Source organism: Mirounga leonina, unplaced genomic scaffold, assembly GCF_011800145.1.
Source record: "Mirounga leonina isolate KUSES-001 unplaced genomic scaffold, KU_Mleo_1.0 Mir_82, whole genome shotgun sequence".
NCBI lineage: Eukaryota > Metazoa > Chordata > Mammalia > Carnivora > Phocidae > Mirounga > Mirounga leonina.
In genome coordinates, this window is record NW_023270825.1 from 33,240,241 (window position 1) to 33,265,747 (window position 25,507).

Consider the following 25,507-nt stretch of genomic DNA (forward strand, 5'->3'; position numbering starts at 1 on the left):
TCTTGTTCTTTCTTTTGTTAATGTATTGTATCACATTGATTGATTTGTGGATGTTGAACCAAACTTGCAGCCCAGGAATAAATCCCACTTGGTCGTGGTGAATAATCCTTTTAATGTACTGTTGGATCCTATTGGCTAGTATTTTGGTGAGAATTTTTGCATCCGTGTTCATCAAGGATATTGGTCTGTAATTATCCTTTTTGATGGGGTCTTTGTCTGGTTTGGGGATCAAGGTAATGGTGGCCTCATAAAACGAGTTTGGAAGTTTCCCTTCCATTTCTATTTTTTTGGAACAGTTTCAGAAGAATAGGTATTAATTCTTCTTTAAATGTTTGGTAGAATTCCCCTGGGAAGCCATCTGGCCCTGGGCTTTTGTTTGTCGGGAGATTTTTGATGACTGCTTCAGTTTCCTTAGTGGTTATAGGTCTGTTCAGGTTTTCTATTTCTTCTTGGTTCAGTTTTGGTAGTCGGTACATCTCTAAGAATGCATCCATTTCTTCCAGGTTATCTAATTTGCTGGCATAGAGTTGCTCATAATATGTTCTTATAATTGTTTGTGTTTCTTTGGTGTTGGTTGTGATCTCTCCTCTTTCATTCATGATTTTGTTGATTTGGGTCCTTTCTGTTTTCTTTTTGATAAGTCTGGCCAGGGGTTTATCAATCTTTTAATTCTTTCAAAGAACCAGCTCCTAGTTTTGTTGATCTGTTCTACTGTTCTTTTGGTTTCTATTTCATTGATTTCTGCTCTGATCTTTATGATTTCTCTTCTCCTGCTGGGTTTAGGCTTTATTTGTTGTTCTTTCTCCAGCTCCTTTAGGTGTAGGGTTAGGTTGTGTACTTGAGATCTTTCTTGTTTCTTGAGAAAGGCTTGTATTGCTATATACTTTCCTCCTAGGACTGCCTTTGCTGTATCCCAAAGATTTTGAACAGTTGTGTTTTCATTTTCATTGGTTTCCATGAATTTTTTAAATCCTTCTTTAATTTCCTGGTTGACCCATTCATTCTTTAATAGGATGCTCTTTAGCCTCCATGTATTTGAGTCCTTTCCAACTTTCCTCTTGTGATTGAGATCTAGTTTCAAAGCATTGTGGTCCGAAAGTATGCAGGAATGATCCCAATCTTTTGGTACCGGTTGAGACCTGATTTATGACCTAGGATGTGATCTATTCTGGAGAATGTTCCATGGGCACTAGAGAAGAATGTGTATTCTGTTGCTTTGGGTTGGAATGTTCTGAATATGTCTTTGAAGTCCATTTGGTCCAGTGTGTCATTTAAAGTCTTTATTTCCTTGTTGATCTTTTGCTTAGATGATCTGTCCATATCAGTGAAGGGGCTGTTAAACTCCCCCACTATTATTGTATTGTTGTCAATGTGTTTCTTTGCTTTTGCTATTAATTGCCTTATATAATTGGCTGTTCCCACGTTAGGGGCATAGATATTTACAATTGTTAGATCTTCTTGTTGGATAGACCCTTTAAGTAGGATATAGTGTCCTTCTGCATCTCTTATTCCAGTCTTTGGTTTAAAATCTAATTCGTCTGATATAAGGATTGCCACCCATTGTCCATTAGCATGGTAAATGGTTTTCCACCCCCTCACTTTCAATCTGGGGGTGTCTTTGGGTCTAAAATGAGTCTCTTGCAGACAGCATATTGATGGTTTTTTTTTTTTAAATCCAATCTGATAGCCTGTTCTTTTATTGGGGCATTTAATCCATCTACAGTCAGGGTAACTATTGAAAGATATGAATTTAGTGCCATTGTATTGCCTGTAAGGTGACTGTTACTGTATATTGTCTGTGTTCCTTTCTGGTCTATGTTGCTGTTAGGCTCTCTCTTTACTTAGAGCACCCCTTTCAATATTTCTTGTAGGGCTGGTTTCGTGTTTGCAAAGTCCTTTAGTTTTTGTTTTCCTGGAAGCTTTTTATCTCTCCTTGTATTTTCAATGACAGCCTAGCTGGATATAGTATTCTTGGCTGCATATTTTTCTCATTTAGTGCTCTGAATATATCATGCCAGTCCTTTCTGGCCTGCCAGGTCTCTATGGATAGGTCTGTTGCCAATCTAATGTTTCTACCATTGTAGGTTACATATCTCTTCTCCCGAGCTGCTTTCAGGATTTTCTCTTTGTCTCTGAGACTTGTAAGTTTTACTATTAGATGTTGGGGTTTGACCTATTTTTATTGATTTTGAGAGGGGTTCTCTGTGCTTCCTGGATTTTGATGCCTGTTTCCTTCCCCAAATTAGGGAAGTTCTCTGCTATAATTTGCTCCAATATACCTTGTGCCCCTCTCTCTCTTTCTTCTTCTTCTGGGATCCCAATTATTCTAATGTTGTTTCGCTTTATGGTATCGCTTATCTCTTGAATTCTGCACTCGTGATCCAGTAGTTTATCTCTCTTTTTCTCAGCTTCTTTATTTTCCATCATTTGGTCTTCTATATCACTGATTCTCATTTATCCTAGCAGTTAGTGCCCTCATTTTTGACTGCACCTCATTAATAGCCTTTTTGATTTCGACTTGGTTAGATTTTAGTTCTTTTATTTCTCCAGAAAGGGTTTCTCTAATAACTTCCATGCTTTTTTCAAACTCAGCTAGTATCTTTAAAGTGATGATTCTGAACTCTAGATCTGAGATTGTACTAATGTCCATATTGAGTAGGTCCCTGGCAGTCGGTACTACCTCTTGTTCTTTGTGTTGAGGTGATTTTTTTCCATTTTGTCATTTTGTCCAGAGGAGAATAGATTAATGAGAGAACAAAATGCTAACAGGGTACCAACGTGCCCAGAAAATATACTCTAAACAAATCAGAAAAGACCTGAAGCCTGGGGAAAAGAAAGGGAAAGAAGGAAAAAAGAAAAAGAAAAAAAAAAAAAAAGAAAGATAAAAACAAACAAAAACAGAACAAAACATAAAAACCAGAATATGATCAAATATGATCAGACTGGTGCATAGATCAGTGCCACACACTAGATTTTGGGTGTATTTTGGTGTGTTAGAAGGAAGTGCCTCCCAAAATTTTAAAGAAAGAAAAACTTATATATGTACAAAAATAAGGGTTGATATGATGAAGGGATGGAATATGATTGTAAAGATGAAAATTATAAAAAATTTTATAAAAGGAATTGATTAAGAAGTTGTTTGAAAAAAGAAAGGATTAAAAAAAAAAAGAAAAAAAAAGGGAGAGAATGTGATCAGGCAGGAGAGTAGAAGAAAACCATACACTAGAGATTTAGGGTATATTTTGATCTGTTAGAAGAAACTATCTCAAAATTTTAAAGAGAGAACAACTTATATATATATGCCAAAAATAAGGGTAACTACTATGAAGGGATAGAATATGACTCTGAAAATGAAAAATTTTAAAAAAGGGATTGATAGGATGTTTGTTGAAAAAGGGAAAAAGAAAAGTTCAAAAAAAAAAAGGCAGTTAAAAAAAAATTAACTTTGAAAGCCTAAAGAATCATGGTAAAAAAAGCCATGGATTGTATGTGCATTATTCCCCTAGCACTGGAGTTTTGCAGTTCTCACTGATGGGTAAACTTGGGTCTTGGCTGGCTGTTCTTGCTGATCTTCTGGGGGAGGGGCCTGTTGCCATGGTTCCCCAATGTCTTTGCTGGAGGCGGAATTGCCCGTCCCTTCCCCAGTCTGGGCTAAGTAATCTGCTCAGGTTTGCTCTCCGGATCTTTTGTTCCCTGCAAGCTTTCAGTACAGCTTTGGAGGCTGAGAGTGAAACTGGCGGCCTTCCATCTCCCTCCCGGAGGAGCCAAGAACTCAGGGCCCCGCTCCTCAGTGCGCCCCCAGAGAAAAGCAGACAATCACTCCCGTCTTCCCGGTCTCTGGCCACACTCCGCGCTCACCCGGCCTGTGACCCAGCGTTTCTATCTCTGGCACCTGACTCGGTGTGGAGTCTCCACACCCAGCAGATCCCTGTGGCACTCCTGCGCCGCTCCTCCCAGGGGAGGAAGGGGAGTCTCCCCGGATCTGCCGCTTGTTGTGTCCCTGCTGGAGGAGCAGTGGCACGACTGTGCCACAGATCAGTTTATGGCAACCCCGAGCTGACAGCCCGTCTTCTCGGCTCTGTCTCTGCAGCTGGCTTCCCCGCTCCAATACCTGGGAGCTCTGCTGCAGTCAGGCACCCCCAGTCTTTCTGTGACCCCAAGGGTCCTGAGACCACACTGTCCCATGAGGGTTCTACCCCCTGCTTAGCCACTGGAGCGACGTCCCTCAGCGGAGCAGACTTCTAAAAGTTCTGATTTTGTGCTCCTTGGCTCTATGACTTGCCAGAAGCGGCCGTCGGAGGCCCCCTCCCCCGCCATCTATCCTCCCCAATATCGCCTCGGATTCACTTCTCCGCACGTCCTACCTTCCAGAAAGTGGTCGCTTTTCTGTTCAGAGAGTTGTTGCTATTCTTTTCTTCGATCTCCTGTTGAGTTTGTAGGTGTTCAGAATGGTTCAGAATCCCTATCCAGCTGAATTCCTGAGACCAGACGAAATCCAGGTCTCCTACTCCTCTGCCATCTTGCTCTGCCCCCCAAAATCAATGCTGTTTTAATGCCTGTTAGCACATCCATTCTGCAGCCCATGGATCAAAGAGTCATTTTGACTTTCAAGTCTTATTATTTAAGAAATACATTACATAAGGCTATATTTGCCATAGATAGAGATTCCTCTAATGGATCTGGGCAAAGTAAACTGAAAACCTTTTGGAAAGAATTCATATCTCAATGCTGCTAAGAACATTCGTGATTTGTGGAAAGAGGTCAAAATAGTAACATTAATAAGAGTTTGGAAGAAGTTGACTCCAACCCTATTGGATGACTTTGAGGGGTTCGAGACTTCAGTGGAGGACATAACTGTAGATGTGGCGGAAAGAGCAAGAGAATTAGAGTCAGAAGTAGAACTTGAAGATATGACTAAACTGCTGCAATCTCATATAAAACTTTACCTTATGAGGAATTGCTTCTTATGGGTGAACAAAGAAAGTGCTTTCTTGAGATGGAATCTACTCCTGGTAAAGAAGCTGTGAAGGTTATTGAAATGACAACAAAGGCTTAGAATATTACATAAACTTACTTGATAAAGCAGTGCAGGATATGAGAGGATTGACTCCAGTTTTGAAAGAAATTCTGCTGCAGGTAAAACGCTATCAAACAGCATCACATGCTACAGAGAAATTGTTCGTGAAAAGAAGAGTCCATTGATGTAGTGAACTTAATTGTTGTCTTATTTTAAGAAATTGCCACAGGCACCCTAACCTTCAGCAGCCACCACCCTGATCAGTAGGCAGCCATCAACACTGAGGCAAGACCCTCTGCCAGCAAAAAGATTGTGACTCACTGAAAGCTCAAATGATGGTTAGCATTTTTCAGCAGTAAAGTGCTTTTTAAAAATGTTTATTTAAATTCTAGTTAGTTAACATATAGTGTAATAGTAGCTTCAGGAGAGCAGTAAGGTATTTTTTTAAAGATTTTATTTATTTATTAGAGAGAGAGAGTGAGTGCACAAGAGAGAGCACAAGTGGGGAAGGGGCAGAGAGAGAAGCAGATTCCTTGCTGAGCAGGGAGTCCGATGTGGGGCTCAATCCCAGGACCCTGGGTTCACCTGAGTTGAAGGCTGATGCCCAACCGACTGAGCCACCCAGGTGCTCCAGTAAAGTATTTTTTAATTATGGTATGTACTTTCTTTTTTAGACATAATGTTACTGCACATTTAACAGAGTTTGTATAGCATAAACACAATTTTATATGCAGTGGAAAACTGAAAATTCATTTGACTTGCTTTATTGCAATATTCACTTTGTATTGTGGTGGTCTGGAACACCTGCAATATCTCTGAGGTATGTCTGTACTTTGGCATCAAATTGGAGAATGGATTGGAAGGATGCTAATGGGGGGTGGTGGTGAATCTATTATAATTATCTGGGAAGTTGATAATAAAGATCTGAACTAAATCAATAGCGGTGGGGATGGAGAACAAGGGATAGATTCCAGAGGATGTAGGATAAGTTTAGTATTGGTCATGTTAAATTTACTAGCAGCAGGTATACATTTGGTGTATGAGTCTGGAGCTCAGGCAAGGTCTGGGAAGTGATATAGAACTAGAAATCGCGTAATATTTGAAACATAAGGTTATGTGAAGTAAAAGTGTAAGATCTGAAAAGGGCCAAAGATGAAAACTCTAAAGAAAGTTTACATTCAAGGAACTGAAAAAGGAAAGCAAGCCTACAAAGCCAATAAAGGAGACAAATACCACATTATCTATCTGTCTCTCTCCTATACTATAGTGAGGTCCGTGGGGCAAGAGTTTCATTTTATTCACCTTTTATGTCCAGGACCCAACATAGTACCTGACATTTAGTAGATGTTTAGTAAATATTTGTTGAACAAACTGAGTATGTTTCTATATATGGTATTGTTTTTTAAATACCTAACTAAAGAGCTTGGGAGGGTTAATTATAATACCCTTTTGCATTAAAAATTGAGTTTGATCAAACTCAAAGGTTGAAATGCAAACCTCTCTATTATTTCTCATCATCATGGGTGGAAACACTTGACAAGGAAATTAACCATCCATGAAGAGCTTGCTTACTTATGAGTGACAACTGATTTAGTGAACAAATGAAGGGGAAGCAAGCACATGAAGGGAAAAGAGAATCCATTTGCCAGCATTCTTTTTTTCTTTTTTAAAGATTTTATTTATTTACTTGACAAAAAGACACAGCGAGAGAGTGAACATAAGCAGGGGGAGTGGGAGAGGGAGAAGCAGGCTTCCTGCAGAGCAGGGAGCCCAATGTGGGGCTCGAACCCAGGACCCTGGGATCATGACCTGAGCCAAAGTCAGACGCTTAACGACTGAGCCACCCAGGCACCTCAGCATTTTTTTTTTCTTAAAAGAAAAATAAAAATGGCCATTTTCAATTCTGTTTTTTTCCTTAGAAGAACCAGAATTTCTATTTAAATGTGACTTTGGCATAAACAGTGAGATTATCCAAGGGACTGATATTAAGGGAAACTATCCTGAAATTATCAAAAGCCAGGGATGTTAACTTATTTTTATAATAAGTATTACTTAAACTTTTTTCCAACTTAAGTTTATATTCATATTTTCTGAAAATGTCTTGGTGTTGATATAAAAATATCTGAATATTTTGCTTTTAATAATATAAAGAAACCTATTTCATTATAATTGCTTTCTGAAATCACATAGTTAATTGCTGACTAAGTCCCCACTCTAGTCAATTTTTAAAGCTTTATTTCCTTTAATGAGGATAAAACAAAAATGAAAGAAAAGGTTTCAGCCTAATGATATACACATACCTAGAAGAATATAAGTCAAAGACATATAACTATATAAAAACAACTTTTGCCTAAGTAGGGTTGGGGACCAAAGAGCCAGAACTGGGCATTTAATATTTCACTGGTTTTTGACTTAAAAAAAAAAGTTTTATTTATTTACCTAATCTCTACACCCCACATGGGGCTCAAACTCAAAATCCCAATAAGAGTCACATGCTCCCCCGACTGAGCCAGCCAGGTGCCCCATAGGCCTTTTAACATAACTTATTATGTTTTCTACCATTATTTTTAGTATTTTAATACTGAAAGAAGAGCACTATCATGTAGTAAAAAGAAGAATGTAAGTCTTAGCTTTAGTCCTATTCCTTTTCCGCTGCTCTGAGTCTGAGATTCCTTGCAGAAAAATTATGGTGTTGGTATAGATGCTCTCTAATGTTCATTGAAGTTTGAATATTTTATGATCCATGAATGAAGTCTTTTATTTGTAAAATCAATTCTTTTGTGTTTATCTGTATAACAAAAACAATTGAGAAACTATATTTTATTCAAATTGCACTTAAACTTCTATGCTGAATTTTTAGAAAAGAAAATGGTTGATTAAAAACTGAAAACACTGGAGAACACTACCTATCCATTGTCTTTCTACAGGCTGGTCTCCATGTGCTTTTAACCTAAGAGCTTATATGCTTCTCACTGAAAACAGGAAGATGGATGAAGCAGAAATCCCAGAGGTCAGACTGGTTGCTCAGTGATCAATGGATAAATTAATATGGTTTTGACATTTTACATTTAAAAAGATGTTTTCCACAAAGGAAAACATGGTTACAAGACACATTTATTATCTCTCATAAAAAGGACAACAGGACATCAGGCAGACATAGAGTTAACTATTTTCCTCACTCGGTGCTGATAACCCTTTCTTTCTTTTTTCTGTAAGACTTATTTTATTTAAGTCTTCTTTTTTTTAAAGATTTTATTTATTTATTCAACAGAGAGAGTGAGAGAGTACAAGCAGGGAGGAGTAGTAGAGGGAGAGAGAGAAGCAGGCCTCCTGCTGAGTAGGGAGCCCAACGTGGGGCTCGATCCCAAGACCCCGAGATCATGACCTGAGCCGAAGGCAGACACTCAACCATCTGAGCCACCCAGGCACCCCCTTTTTTTAAAAAAAGATTTATTTAGGGTGCCTGGGTGGCTCAGTTGGTTAAGCGACTTCCTTCAGCTCAGGTCATGATCCCAGGGTCCTGGGATCGAGTCCCGCATCAGGCTCCCTGCTCTGCAGGGAGCCTGCTTCTCCCTCTCCCACTCCCTCTGCTTGTGTTCCCTCTCTCGCTGTGTCTCTCTCTGTCAAATAAATAAATAAAATCTTTAAAAAAAAAAGATTTATTTATTTATTTGAGAAAGAGAGAGAGAGAGTGGGGGTAGGGGCAGAGGGAGAGAGAATCTTCAAGCAGACTCCCCACTGATCACAGAGCCTCATGTGGGGCTTGATTCCAGGACCCTGAGATCATGGCCTGAGCAGAAATCAAGAGCTGAACACTTAACTGACTGAGTCACCCAGGTGCCCCTTTTTTATTTATTTGAGAGAGAGAGCACGCATGAGCAGGAGGGGGAGAGGGAGAGAGAATCTCAAGCAGACTCCCTGATGAGCATGGAGCCTGAGGCAGGGCTTGATCTCATGACCCTGAGATCATGACCTGAGCTGAAACCAAAGGTTGAACACCCAACCAACTGTGCCACCCAGGCGCCCCTGATAATCCTTTCTTTAGTTTAGAGTATTGGTATTTTGACGGACAGGGTAAACACAGGTGATTATTTTCCTTCCCTTTTTTTTTTTATGAAAAGGAGGCTTTATACGTGCTTTATTCTATATACCATTAAGATTGATCTTAGAGTTGAGTAGAAATAAGAAGCAAAAAAGCAAAAAGAATGATGATAGTGATTGTGATAATGGTTAATAACCTTTCTCCTTCAGGAAAACCATGTATTTATATTATATGAATCTTACTGGGAAAAAAATGAAAAGAAAAGACAATGGGCAAATACCTCGGTAGTTGATGATTTCTGTCCCAAGCACCGGAGTCATCTCCAGGACTGTGATGAAAGCTTTGTCCATAGACGTTAGAGGAAAAGGAGACATGCGGTGTCTTCTAGCCACCTTGGTGATATCAACAGCACTGTGACCTAAACAGGAAGATAATTAACTAAGACTATGATGCTGAAACAGTGATTACAAAGTGGTAATGTCTTATAATTATCATCAATTCTCATTTTCATATGTCTGTAAATGAACATTACAAGGTAAGAAATTTTCTCCTGCTTCCAAAATATAGCTTGCTTTGGTGGAATATTAAACCAAGTCAGCACTGTTACATTGTGTGTCAAAACCTGGTGAAATTTAATGTTATTGGATAATCCTTTTGAGTGCTTACTATGCATTATGGCATTATTCTAATTAATCTTTACAACAACCTTATGGGGAGGCATTATTATTATCCTTATTTATAGATGAGGAAAGAGAGGTTTATATATCTTGGCCTAAATCACAGAGCTAGTAACAGCACAGACAGGACTCAAACCGGTGTAGTGTGGCTTCAGAGTTAATGTCCTTAACCACATACTAAACATCGAACACTTAATGAGCTAGTTAGTAAAATGAAATACTCAAACTTGAATTTATTTAGGAGTTCATAGGAAATTTTCTATTTTAAGAAAAGTCACAGGAAAAGATTATTTAGCTACTCACTCCTTATTCACTCTCCTTCATGGCATTAATATTACCCATACACTAAAACTCCTAATTTATATCTCCAATCCTAACCTCTACCTTCAACTCTAGATTTAAATGTCATCTAAACAGCTGGTAGATAAGAATGTGTATCTCCAAACTTATAAATCATCCAACATGCACTTGGATGCATAACAGGTAATTGAAACTTAACATGTTCAAAATCAAACTCTTGATCCCCCCACCCTTCTATCTTGCCCTTATGATGTTTTAGTCTCTTACAATTTCCATCTCAGAAAATAGCAACTTGATTCTTCCAGTTATTAATCCAAAATCTTGGAAACGTCCTTGATTCTTTTTCTGTCAGAACCATATCTAAACTACCTTTGAAATAGCTCTAGAATCTGACCATTACTTACTATCTCCACAATTACTACAATAGTTGGATCCATCATTTATTTCCTGGGAAACTGAATAGCCTCCTAACTGATCTCCCTACTACTGTCCTTGTTCCACTATAATTTATTCTCCACACAGTAGTTATGGTGATCCTTTTAAATTTTAAATTGGATTGTGCTAATCTTTGCTCATAACTCTCCAATGACTTTCCATCTCACTCAGAATAAAATATTTGCTATGGCCTACGAAGTCCAACATATTACGGCTTCCACTACCCTCATCTCCTATCATTTCCCCTCTTGATCACTGTGCTCTAACCATACTGGTTCCTTGCTTGTCTTGAGCATGCAAAATACATCTCTCCTCAGGGTCTTTGTACTTGGTATTTTGTCCACTTTGACATCCTTCCCCAGATATAATGGTTCCATCCATCCCTCGTTTCTTTCAGGTCATTGCTAAAATATCATCTTATCAGAGAGGCCTTTGTTAAACATCCTATGTAGAATATTACCCACCATCATTTTCTATTCTTTTTATCCTTTCTTCATGGATATATAAATAAATGCACACACATATATATGGATATTCATATCCATATGCCTATAATTTATATAATATATACATTTATAGTTATTTGTTTATAGCCTTCCTCTTCATAGAATGTAAGCTCCATTGTCTTTTTTGTTCAATGTTATCTCCAGTATCTAGAACAGTATTTGGCACATATTAGGCAATAAAAATAAATATTTGTTAAATTAATGAATCATTTACTGACAAAAGGGGACTTCTTAGTAAGATCACTATATTTTCATGCATAAATAACTTGGCCTTTTCTTTGGAACCTTAAAGGTCTATAGCCCAGATGGTAAACAGAAAAGGAGTAACTGCAAACACAGTTGGTTGGCTATCCTGTCTGCTATTCACAACTCCATTCTTCTCTAGCCACTGTGCAGCGGAGTGTGGTCATATGATAGAGTTCTGGCCAGTAAGATGCTGGAAGAAGTCCCTGGGGGCAGGGTTCCTATGGTGAATAAGAAGATAAAGAGATAAAGCCTTAAGAGGAGAAAGCTTTTGCCCTTCTTTCTTCTTGGAACATGGGTAGATACTGGGAGGTGCCGTAGCCATTTTTTAACCATGAGAGTGGAAACCCACACAGTAAGTATGGAAATATGAGAAGAAAAAAGAGCCTCTCCTGACAATATTGAGTTGCTGTACAAGCCCTGGACTGCCTGTCAACAGGCTTTTGATATGAAAGACAAATAAACTCCTATTTCTTTAATCCACTTTATCATGATTGTATATACTCCTCAGTAGTCTCTAAGTTCCTAGTCATTGCAATTTATTAAGTTTAATACCCCAACCCAACCCCAGAAGCTGCTTCAGACATATTCACTGAATAAACTCAAAGGTACCACCTCAAAGAGTTTCCATTCTAAGATGAATGATATTGTCATAAGTACTGAAAGAAAGACATATAAAGATGCTTATACTTATGATATTTCTCTCCAATGGGCAATCATAAAATTACAAAATTTTCAAAGCTTGAAGGGCCTTACAGATTTAGTGCTAAACATGAATAACATTTCTACTCAAAATTTAAGTGAATGCTTATAAAGGATTATGTATGATATGATTTATCATTTACTTACAATTTGAAACATAAATTTATTTCTCACTTTCACTGAAGTCCCAACCTTGTCATTAAATATCATGAAAACATATTGTCACAACCAGTGTAACTGGAGAAAATGATAGATAGGTTCTTCTGTTTTTTATTCAGGTTTATAGGTCTCAGAGATGATATTTTCTAAAATATGTTTTACTTTATGGTGCAAATTGTGTAAAACCTTATAAAAGCTGTCCTTTTAAAATGTTTAGTTTCTGAGGAGGAAATTGTACTTTTTAACTGAACAGTTTATTTGTTGAATTGCTTTGTAATAGAATTTTTCTTATTAGAAAGCTAGTTTGATTATCAGTGATATACACATCTATTCAACAAATATTTATTGAATGCATTTTATGAGCCAGTTATGGTTAGGGACTTGGGATACAGAGTGAGATACACTCTGCCATGAAGAACATTATAGCTCAGTGGAAAGGAAAGATGGTAAATAAAAAAATAAGAGCAGGTAGGTAGTAAACCACCTGATGATGGTTCTCTAACTATAGAGACTGGTGGTTCTCTGTCTCTAATTGGAAATTACAATGTGGATATCTACCAGCCTGGAAAAATCTTTCCCCAAAATCTTTAAAATAATTTTGCACCTTATTTATATATATATATATTTTAGGGCACCTACCACCTCTGTCTTATGTTATAGACATTTAAATATTTGTCTTACCTGTGTTAGTCAACTGTAAACTCCTTTGAAGGTAAACCCTATATTTTACTATATTTTTGGCTTCCATTTTTTAAAGAAACATGATTTCAACTATTTTCAGATGTTGACAGTAGTGATTTACAAGAAGCTTCAGAGTGAAAGCTTCAGAAAATTTAAGAATAGTTATCTCTGACTCCTTTTATTTTACAGGTTATAATCCCAAAGCACTTTTATTTTTCCTGGCCATTACAGAACTCAATCAGATAGGAAAAAGGATCAAGAATTGTTTTTTCCACACCCTAATCCTCTTCTTGCTTCTAAGCCCAGCATAGAAAATCTAATGGAAGAGAAAAAAAGTATGTACTTTTATGTCTTGAAGGCGAGATGGATTACAGCCTAGCAGCCAAATTTCCCTGAATGGTCCATAAAAATCCAGTTTGGTAGAAGTAGAAAGGAAGGAAAGAAAAAAAAATTTTTTTAAAGTAAGAAGGTTATAAGAAAAGGCAGTTTGGTTTTTGGATAAAAAAATATCCAAAAATTGAGAGAAAATTCGGATAGTTTTTCCTATAAAGCAAAGATGATTTCATGGCCATAAATACATTCTTATAGCTACCTTACAAAGAAATACCAATGGTCACAAAGAGAATCTGTGAGGGCATTAGCTCCATTCAACTCATGTACACTACAAAACTAACATGAAAATATGTGTCCTATATAGGAGATTATACTGTTCAAGGGAATATTTATTTTAACTTATAATAGTAAAATTAGCTGGTGATCTATGGCTATCACTGATAATTTGTAGGCAGGGTAGCTACTTCAACAAAAATAAACTACAAAGTGCTGTAGGATATGGGATCTTTATATGCAAGTGGGGCAAGGATGGGGAAAGGATGTCTAGACTTAGACATCCCCTCCACTAGTAGATGTCTGAACTGAGCAAAGAATAACAGGTTTGAATTAATATAACATCTAAATTGATAGCATTCTTCTGCAATCAGTTTAATTTTCTCAAGTAGACTTACAGGATTAAAGCAATTCCAAATTAGCCACAGACTGGTGACCTGGAAGTTTCTCTTAGAAATCTAGGTTTCTATAAGTAGAACTTAACTTGTCACTTTTATATTTTCTGGTGCATAAGTCCAGATATGGGATTTACTATATTTGAGCTTGGAATCTTTGCAGGTAAAGTACTCAAAATGTTATTGAGATTTCCTATCTTCCATGCAGCAGTTATAACTACTAAAAAGACTATATAAGAAGTCAGTGCAAAAACAGTATGGATTCAATCAGGATTGCCATCATGAAGGATATGTTTAAATACTAATGGCAATGTCTGTGATGTACAAGGCCTTCAAAAGGGCACAGAAAGTACAAATGGATTCCTTTCTACTGAGTAGAGTAATTAATAAGGATCTTTGTCATATAGCAGTAACCTTTTTCTTATGGCATGGCCATCGTGAAATGAGCTATTTATACCAATGAAATTACTTTCCCCAATTCAAATGCATCCTTTTCAATCTGACAATTCTTAACATACAATGTTTCATCTTGGCTTGAAAATCCAATCTAAATTAGAAGTAAATGAAGAAAAGATGCTTTCAAATGATAGAACAGAATATAATAGAAACAAGATATTCTAAATGTTTACGCTACCCAGATCAATCTGTACCTTCAATGCCATCCCGATCAAAATTCCAATGACCTTTTTCAAAGTGCTGGACAAACAATCCTAAAATTTGTATGGAATCAGAAAAGACCCCTAATTGCCAAGGAAATGTTGAAAAAGAAAAACAAAGCTGGGGGCATCACGTTGCCTGATTTCAAACTATATTACAAAGCAATGATCACCAAGACAGCATGGTCCTGGCACAAAAACAGACATATAGGCCAATGGAAAAGCCCAAATATGGACCCTCAACTCTATGGTCAAATAATCTTCGACAAAGCAGGAAAAAATATGCAATGGAAAAAAGACAGTCTCTTTGATAAATGGTGCTGTGAAAATTGGACAGCCACATGCAGAAGAATGAAACTCGATCATTCTCTAACACCGTTCACAAAGATAAACTCAAAATGGATGAAAGACCTCAATGTGAGACAGGAATCCATCAAAATCCTAGAGGAGAACATAGGCAATAACCTCTTTGACATCGCCCACAGCAACTTCTTTCAAGATACATCTGCAGATGATCAGCAGTAATTTTTCATGACTGTCTTTATGGGGCTGGACTTCACTACAAGTGTTTTAAGAACTGAGGGCTCTTGAGGAAGGCCTCAAACCATGATCTTTAGGTTCTTGCCCTTATTAGCAGCACTAGTGCTGTATATAGATTAAATATTGTGGGTACTGGTTATAGCTACTATGGCAAAAGACCAGCTTTCAACATAATCTTCCCCTTTCAGATACAATCTTTCCCTTTCCCCTTTCACAAACTTTCTTTCATCAGATCTTTCTCTTTGCTTACACTATTGGTAATTACCCTCTGCTTTGCCGTCATTCTGCTTCAGGAATACAAACAAATATATTATCTGATCTGAAACCCCTTGGTTCATTCTTGTCCTGCTATTGATTTCTGGTTTTGTGCCCTTTTTGGGTCTCTGAACTTCAGCTTGCTTTGTTAGGCTGCTAGGACCCCCTTTTTAAACCTAAATAGCTAAAAAGCTGAGAATTCTCTTATTCCCCAAAGAGGTTGTCAGGATATAATTTCAGAGGCATTAATATAAATGTATGTATGTATATATGTGTATGTGTATATATATATGTACACACATATATATAAACTTAAATATATTTTTGTTAGCTTCTATTTGGAATGTTTTCATCAGTGCCACTGCATTAAAATGCAAAATTAGAATTGTTTTCTTCAGTAGGTCCTGTTCTAAACATTCTTTAAGACAATGGTAGAGAAAAAGTAATTTTTCTTTAGAAATCATAAGCCATTATATCTCTATAAGTGGAATCTAACAAGTATCTTTTAAAGCCCTTTCTAAGCATTAACTCACTAGTCTCTATAATGCCCTGGGGAAAAGAACCAAGAGAAGTTCAAAGTCATTTTTGTAGTTAGAGGAGTTTTACCAGCTCATAAAAGTCGCATTTCCCTTAGTTAATCTTCTCTAGATGGTGTCATTTTTCATATTATTAGGTATAAGCACATAAAGCTTCAACTCCAGAATGCCTATCCTAGTTATTATTTTATTTTATTTTATTTTATTTTTTTAAAGATTTTATTTATTTATTTGAGACAGAGAGAATGAGATACAGAGAGCATGAGAGGGAGGAGGGTCAGAGGGAGAAGCAGACTCCCTGCCGAGCAGGGAGCCCGATGCGGGACTCGATCCCAGGACTCCGGGATCGTGACCTGAGCCGAAGGCAGTCGCTTAACCAACTGAGCCACCCAGGCACCCTAGTTATTAGTTTCAATGACAGACTAATAAAAAAGTAAATTTTGACTAATATCTTTTGTAAGATGTAAACATTGTTAAACATGATCATTAGGCACGTGGTAGATGTCAATTTGTATAGTTGAGAAAGAAAATCTTAGAATAGGTGATCATACAGGCAACTACAAAGACTGAGTCAGTGTCCTTGGTGAAAACAGAAATCTAGTTTTAAGATATTTTGCACATAAGCAGAAACTATAGAGTTTATTCTATATTATTGGGCACTTGGTATGACTCTCATCTTTCAATAGGCCTAAAAAGTGGCCTTTTGATAGGCCTAAAAATTCACAACTAATTCTGCTGATATGAGGGCTATCGTTTTTTAAAAAAGTATAATTCACAGTATGACTATAACTGTAGGATTAAAATACAATCTAATGTGTATACTGGAAGAAAATAATTATATGTGTTAGTAGCAGTAATCTTTAAGTAGTAGGATAGGACTGATTTTTTTTCCTTTCTACTTTTCTGTATTATTCAGATTCTTGACAATAATCCTGTATCACTTAAAAATATTTAATAAATGTTTTAAAATTTGAAATAATTATTTTCTTTGCCAACCCTAGCCAGTATCTTCCAAAGTCATGGTCCAAATTCTGGGGTTCTAAGGAAATTTCTCAATAGCATCTGATTTAATTGTGTTTTTAACCATCAAAAAAGCTTCTTACATGTACACCTGAAACTGTATGTTAAATACTGGAATTAAAATAAAAACTTAAAAAAAAAACTTCCTATTGCCCTAGGGATACAGTTCAGACGACCTAGAGTAATGTGTTAGGCTTTTCATGATCTGTCCTTTCTCTTTGACTTCATCCCTCTTTGCTCTTACATATACCCTTATTCTAGCTATAGCAAACTTAATAATTTCTAGTACACAGCATGATTTTTTTCTCACACATCTGTCTTAACTGCTCTTCTGTTTCTAGTCCAGCTAGCAAACACCTGCTTATTTTTTAATACTATAAAGATAAAGTATGAGTCATATCAATATAAGATCTTATAATTCATGTTGCCTAAGTTAGAAACTGGTGGTCATTCTTGACTTCCTTACCTTCCATGTCTAGTTCCCAATCCTGTCAATAGTGATTCCTTAATATTTGAAAAAATCCTGTATTATTTTTCTATTTCTATTGCTCCAGCTTTAATTCAAGCTCTCATCAGATTCCTGCTTCTGATCTCACCCGGAATCAATCCATTCTTCACATAGTAGTAAATGTTCTTTCAAAATTTCAAATTTAATCGTGTCATTCCATATTCAAATTCCTTTATTAACCTTTACAATAGAATCCAAACCCATTAGCATGGCAACTAAGAGGTTCATCTGCAAAAACTATATGGCCAATTGGAGTTCATAGTTTGGTAACTTCTCCAGCCTCTTATTTCCCTTATTACCTTCCTCCTCAAACTGCGCCCCCTCCTCCATCTGTTTGTCACAATGCTTGGTGCATAGTAAGCTCTTCATAAATGTTAGATATTTGCATTAACGGTGCCTGGGTGGCTCAGTCAGTTAAGCATCCTACTCTTGATTTCGGCTCAGGTCATGATCTCAGAATTGTGAGATCTCAGAATTGTTGTTGGGCTCCATGCTGGGTGTGGAACCTGCTTAAGATTTCCCCTCTCCCTCTCCTTCTTCCTCTCCCCCTCCCTCCCTAAAGAAATGTTAGATAATTGCATTAATATTATTTTTAATAGAGTTATCATCTGAGATAGATTTAAATTCATGTGGAAAGAACAGTTTGAATAAAGCAGCTGCTTTTGCTTTCCCACATTCGTCTCCACTTTTTTCTACCCTGCTCTGTGCCCCCAAAGGGCTAGCATTTATGGATAGAACCAGTAGAAACCTTATACCTGTGACTTCTGCTTGAGTTCAACCAATGGAAACCATTGGCAGAAGAATGGAGAGCAGAAGAGTACAGACAAGATATTTATTCCTTTGGCCTCCTGTCTGCTGGTTGGCAGTGGTTATGTTCCTTTAATAAAAACAATTAGCTCTGTAAGGCAGGCCTTTATAACAGACTTATTTTAGACATTTATTCCCTTCCTTGGCTCTTTGAGGTTTAAGAGTAGCAACAATTTCCCGCTTTTGTTATTCCCAAAAGTTCTTCAACTTATCTTGCTTTTCCTTAACCCTGGCTACTCTGTTGTAACTAGTTCCTTTATTAAATTCTCCATTATCCTGTTTGAGTGATACAGCAGCCAATGTGAGACTGTACACAATATGATTAGGGAAGAATGTAGAGATTGATATTGGTAGAGCACTGGGTTCCTAATGGGGATCAGAGGAAGTTGAGGCTAGAAAAGTAACTAAAAGCAGACCATAAAAGCCCTTGAATGCTAGGCTTTGGAGACTGAACTTTATCATGTAAGCCAATTGGACACCATTTACATAATTTTATTATGTAATCCAACATTTTGAAGTTTTTAACGTAAGAGTGACACCTATAAAGATTTCTTATAGACAACAAGTTTTACCATAGAAAGGTTGAAAAATTAGCTCAACATCACATGTCTAAATAAATAGAAGACCAGGTGACCAGAATTTGCCTGGTGTGCTTTCTCCTATATTATGCTAGGGGGACTTTCTTTCCTTCAACTTCACTTACTAGAAATAAATTGAATACTCTATGTAAGGCACTTTATTAAACACTAGGGAGTAATGCTGAAGTAAATAAGATAAGATTCCTATTTCTCAGTCTCATGGAACACAGAAATCAGACAGTGTTATAAGGAAAAAATAAAATGAACCTATAAATGCTTATGTTTTAACATTAAAACAAAAAACTGTATGATAATGCAGAAAAGGGAATAACTAATTCTGATGGCACAAATGGTAAAGTTCCACAGAGGAGGTGACAATTGAGCTTTAAACAATAAGAAAAAGGGGGGAACATTTGAAACAGAATGAACAAAATAATAGAGATTTGGAAGTACTTTTAGAGAATAAGGAATCACCTAATGGGGCTGGAGGTGGAAAGGATGAAATATAAGGGATAAGGGTGGTCATCTCAGTTAAGGATAGGATTTGAAGAGGCTTAATACTGTAGAAAATGGAGAACTATTCAAGATTTTTTATAAAGAAGTGATACATATTTAAAAATGCAATACTTGACTGATGGTAGCTTGCAAGGAAGAGAGACTGTAGTCAGGCTGAACAGTTAGTATGCTACTACAATCTTAAAAGTTAGAGACAAGGAAGGCCTGAACTAATAGGAACTGGAAAAAGAATATTTAGAAGAGCCATAATAAATGGTTCTATGACTGTGCTTTGGGGAGGACGAGTAAATGTTTTTTTTTTTTTTTTATTAAAGATTTTATTTGTTTATTTGACAGAGAGAGGCACAGCGAGAGAGGGAACACAAGCAGGGGGAGTGGGAGAGGGAGAAGCAGGCTTCCCGCCAAGCAGGGAGCCCGATGCGGGGCTCGATCCCAGGGCCCTGGGATCATGACCTGAGCCGAAGGCAGACGCTTAATGACTGAGCCACCCAGGCGCCCCAGGACGGGTAAATGTTATGATGAGATTTCAAGTTTGGTTATGAGGGTAAGTGGGAATGACATTAACTAAGATACCAATAAAGGGACAATTTGGAGGGAAGGGTACTTAATTTGGTTTTGATCAGGGAAATGTGAGATCCCAGCAGAATATCAAGGGGGTGATTCCAGTATGTAACAAGAGGAGTTTGGAGTTTGGGAGAGAAGGGTTTTTCACCTTGTGTGATTGAAACTCTATACATATGGAACAGTAACACCCCATTTCCTCCTCCTTCCAGCCCCTGGCAACCACCATTCTGTTTTCTGATTCTATGAGTTTGATTATTTTAGATACCTCAGGTAAGTTTTTGCCTTTTGTGACAGTCTTATTTCATTTAGCATAATGTCTCAAGGTTCATTCATGTTCTAGCATATGACAGGATTTCCTTCTTTTTAAAGGCTGAGCTGAGTAATAGTCCATTATATATATGTATTCATTCATATGTTGATGGACATTTAGGCTGCAGAAGCTATTGTGAATAATGCTGCAATGGACATGGGATATGCAAATATCTCTTTGAGATCTTGTTCTCAGTTCTTTTGGGTATATACTCAGAAGTGGGACTGCTGGATCATATTGCAGTTTTACTGTTAATTTTTTGAGGAACTTCCTTACAGTTTTCTATAGTAGCTGCACCATTTTACAATCCCACCAACAGTGCACAAGGGTTCCAATTTCCCAATTTCTCCACATCCTTACCAACACTTGTTACTTCTGCTTTTTTTTTTTTTTCTTGTAGTGGCAGTTTTGATTTGCATTTCCCTTATGATTAATGATATTGAGCATCCTTTCATATGCTCAGTGGCATTTGTATATCTTTGGAAAAATATATATTCAAGTCCTTTGCCCACTTTTTAATTGCTTTTTGTTGTTGTTGAATTGTAGGAATTCCTTCTGTATCCCAGAGATTAACTCATTATCTGATACATGGTATGCAAATATTTTGTCCCATTCTATAGGTTGCTTTTTCATTCTGTTGATTGTGTACTTTGCTATGCATAAGTTTTAAAATTTAATGTAGTCCCATTTGTCTATATTTGCTTTAGTTGCTGTTTTTGTGTCATATCATTGTCCATTCCAATGTCATGAAGCTTTCCACTTACGTTTTCTTCTAGTTTTATAGCTTTAGATCTTATGTTTAGGTCTTTAATCCATTTTGAGTTAATTTTTGGTATATGGTATAAGATTAACGGTCCACCTTTAATTTTTTTGCATGTGGATATCCAGTTTTCCCAACACCACTTGTTGAGGAGACTGTCCTTTCTCCATTGTGTAGCTTTGTTGGCACCTTTGCCAAAAATCGTTTGACCATATATGTGACAGTGTATATCTGGGCTTTCTATTCTGTTCCATTAGTCTATATGTTTGTTTCTATGCCAGAATCACACTGTTTTGATTAATATATCTTTGTAGTATGTTTGAAATCAGAAAATGTGAGGCCTGCAGCTTTGTTTTTTCTCAAGACTATTTTACCTATTTAAAGTTCTTTGATTTTTTTCCACTGAATTTTAAAATGGTCTTTCTATTTCTGAAAAAAATGTCTTTGGGATTTTGATAGGGATTGCACCGAATCTTTAGACTGCTTTGGGTTATATGAATATTAACAATATTAAGTCTTCCATGTCATGAACAAGGGGATGTTTTTCCATTTATTTGTGTCTTTTAGAATTTCTTTCAGCAATATTTTATAGTTTCAGTGTACAAGTCTTTTACCTCCTTGTTTAATTTATTCTTGGGTTTTAAATTTTTGATACTATTGAAATGGGGTTGTTTTCTTAATTCCTTTTGGATTGTTTATTGTTAGCATATGGAAACACAACTGATTTTTTATTATTGAGTTTGTATTCTGCAACTTTGCTGAATTCTTTCATTCTGACAGTTTATGTGTGTGTGTGTGTGTGTGTAATCTTTAGGGTTTTCTACATATAAGATTGTGTCATGTGTGAACAGAGATCATTTAACTTCTTCCTTTCCAGTTTGGATGTCTTTTATTTGCTTTTCTTGCCTAACAGCTCTGACTAGGACTTCCAGTATCATATTGAATAGAAGTGGTGAGAGCGGGTACTCTTGCCTTGTTTGTGATTATAAAGGAAAACCTTTCAGTTTTCTACTGTTGTGTATAATTTACCTGTGGGCTTTTCATACATAACTTTTATTATGTTGAGCTAATTCCTTCCTATTCCTATTTGGTGAGTGTTTTTATCAAGAAAGGGTGTTGAATTTTGTCAAATGCTTTTTCTGCATCTATTAAGATGATCATGTGGTTTTTGCTCTTTGTTCTGTTAATGTGGTGTATTCTGTTTATTGACTTTTTTATGTTGAACCATCCTTGCATCCTAGGGATAAATCCACTTGTTCATGGTGTATAATCTTTTTGATGTGCTGTTGAATTCGGTTTTCTTGCTGAGGATTTTGCATCTATATTCATAAGAGATATTGGTCTGTATTTTTCTCATAATATCATTGTCTGGCTCAGGATAATGATGGCCTCAGAAAATGAGTTATTAAGTGTTCCCTCTTCAATATTTTGGAAGAATCTGAGAAGAACTGGCATTAATTCTTCTTTAATTGTTTGGTAGAATTCTACAGTGAAGTCATCTGGTTTGGGGCTTCTTGGTGGGAAGCTTTGGGTTACTGATTCAATCTCCTTACTAGTTGTTAAGTCTGCTTGGATTTTCTACACCTGTGTGATTCAGCCTTGGTAGAATGTATGTTTCTAGAAGTTTATCCATTTCTTCTAGGCTATCCAATTTTTGGAATATAATTCAAAGTAGTCTCATAATCTTTTTTTATTTTTTGTGGTCTATTTTGAGTCTTCTCTCTTATTCTCAGTCTAGCTAAGGGTTTGTCAAATTAGCTAATTTTTTTAAAACAACGCTTTGTTTTGTTGATTTCTCCTGTTTTTCTATTCTCTATTTCATTTATTTCTGCTCTAATATTTATTATTTTCTTCCTTCTGCTAACCTGGGGATTAATTCTTTTTTTTTCTAGTTCTTTGAAATGTACAGTTAGATTGTTGATTTCAGATCTTTCTTCTCTTTTAATGTAAGTATTTACTGTTATAAACTTCCCTGTATTATTGCTTTTGCTGCATCCCATAAATTTTAGTATTTTGTTTTGGTTTTCATTAGTCTTAAGATATTTTCAAATTTCCTTGTGATTTCTTCTTTGACTCATTGGTTGTTCAAGAGTGTGTAATTTTCCACATATCTGTGATTTTTCTAATTTTCCTACTGTTATTGATTTCTAGTTTCATTGCCTTGTTGTTGGAAAAGATACTTGGTAGATTCAACTTCCTTAAATTTGTTAAGGCTTTTTTTTAAGGTCTAACATTTGATCTATCCTGGAGAATGTTCTGTGAATAGGTATGAGCAGAATATGTATTCTGCTGCTGATGGGTGCACTGTTCTGTGTATATCTGTTAGGTCCAATCATTTTATAATGTTCTTCAAGTCCTCTGTTCCCTTGCTGATTTTGTTCGGTTATTCTATCCATTATTTTTTTAAATTTATTTTTATTTAAAAAATTTTTTTTATTGTTCTATCCATTATTAAAAGTGGTATATTGAATTACACTATTATTATGTTACTATCAATTTCTTCCTTCAATTCTGTCCATGTTTGCTTTGTATTTTTGGGTACTCTGATGTTAGGAGCTTATGTATTTATAATTGTTATATCTTTCATTGTTATGGAATTGACTATTTTATCATTATATAACATCCTTCTTTGTTTCTTATAACAGTTGTTTTTGACATAAAGTCTATTTTGTCTGATATAAGTATGGCCACTCCTGCTCTCTTTTGGATACCATTTACATGGAATAATGTTTTCCATCCTTACACTTTCAGCCTATGTGTGTCTTTATATCTAAGGTGAGTCTCTTGTAGTTGCATCTTATTTTTTTTAAATCCATCCAGCCACTCTATGTCTTTTGATAGGGGAATTTAATCCATTTACATTTAAAGTTAGTACTGATAGGGAAGTACATACTATTACCATTTAAAAAATTGTTTTCTGTTTGTCTTGTAGTTATTTTGCCCCTCTTTTCCACTCTTGATGCTTTTCTTTGTGTTTCATTGATTTTTTTGTATTGACTTTTTATTTCTTTCTCATTTCTTTCCTTGTATATTCCGTAGGTATTTTGTGTGTGTGTGGTTTCCTTGGAATGTACATAAAACATCTTATAGTTACAACAATCTATTTCAGCTCATAACTTCAATCAGATACAAAAACTCTACTCTTTTACATATTCCCACTCCCACTTTATATTAATTGATGTCACAAACCACTCTTTATATACTGTGTATACATTAACATAGTCTTAAGGTTATTTTTTATGATTTTATCTTTTAAATTCTATACCAAAATTAAAAGTGCTTTACATACCACTATTAAAATATTGTAGAATTCTGTATTTGTCTATATATTTACCTTTGCTGGTGAGTTTTATATTTTAGTATGCATTTGTGTTGCTGTCTGATGTCCTTTGGCTTCAATTCGCAGGAGTAACTTTAGCATTTCTTGGAAGGCAGGTCTAGTGCTGATAAACTCCTCAGCTTTTGCTTATCTGTGAAAGTCCTTATTTCTCTTTCATTTCTGAAGGACAGTTTTGCTGGAAATAGTATTCTTGGTTGACAGTCTTTTTCTCCCAGGACTTTGAATATACCATCCTACTCCGTTCTGGCCCATAAGGTTTCTGCTGAGAAAACCACTGATAATGTGATGAAAGCTTCTTTAGACATGAGTTGCTCTTGCAGCTTTCAAGATTTATTTATCTTCCCCTTTTGACAGTTTGTCATGTGCCTTGGTGTGGGCCTCTTTGGATTCATCCTATTTGGAATATTTTGAGCTTCCTGAATTTTGATGTCCATTTATTTCCTTAGATTTGGGTAGTTTTCAGCCATTACTTCTTCATATAAGTTCTCTCTCTCTCTCTCTTCTCCTCTGGAACTCTCATGATGCATATATTGGTTTGCTTAATGTTGTCCTATAAATTCCTTAGGCTTTCTTCACTTGTCTTCAATTTTTTTTCACTTTGCTCCTCTGACTTGATGATTTCAAATTATATTTCTTCAAGTTCTTTCTTTTGCTTGATTAAGGCTGCTGTTAAATGTTTCTAGTGAATTTTTCAAGTCAGTTATTCCTCAGTTCCATAATTTCTGTTTGATTCTTTTTTAATAGTTTCTACATCTTTGTTGATATTCTCATTTTGTTCATGCATTGTTCTCCTGTTTTTGCATAGCTGTCTATCTGTATTCTCCTGTAGATCATTTAGCTTCAAGAAAATTACTTCTAATTCTTTGTTAGGAAACGCATAGATTTCTGTTTCTTTGGGGTTGGTTTCTGGAGATTTACTTTGTTCATTTTTTTAAAAAGATTTTATTTATTTGAGAGAGAGAGACAGAGAGAGCATGAGCAGGGGGAGGGGCAGAAGGAGAGGGAAAGGGACAAGCAGACTCCCTGCTGAGTGGAAAGCCCAACACAGGGATTGATCTCAGGACCCTGAAATCATGACCTGAGCCAAAGTCAGACACTTAACCAACTGAGCCATCCAGGCACCCTTATTGTGCTCATTTGATTGAGCCATATTTCTTTGTTTCTTCATGTATCTTGTGTTTTTTTTTTCTTCTGAGTTTTATGCATTTGGGAAAACAGCCACATCTCCCAGTCTTTATAGATTGACTTTGTATAGAGGAAGACTTTCACCAAACAGCCCAGCTAGAGATTCTGAGGGTTTCATGACTTCTCTTGGCTGTGCATGTAATTTTCTAATCAGAGGTTTGTTGGTTTC

General features: G+C 36.3%; 1 protein-coding gene across 5 annotated transcripts in view; it reads right to left on the reverse strand.

The window, feature by feature from the left end:
* The window catches only part of GPHN (gephyrin), a 626,508-nt gene that overhangs the window by 125,115 nt on the left and 475,886 nt on the right, over window positions 1-25,507 (reverse strand). For all 5 annotated transcript variants that reach the window (XM_034992943.1, XM_034992941.1, XM_034992938.1 and 2 more), the window contains one exon: window positions 9,340-9,477. In XM_034992943.1, the coding sequence (XP_034848834.1) occupies window positions 9,340-9,477 (138 nt within the window). The remainder of the gene's footprint in view (window positions 1-9,339; window positions 9,478-25,507) is intronic.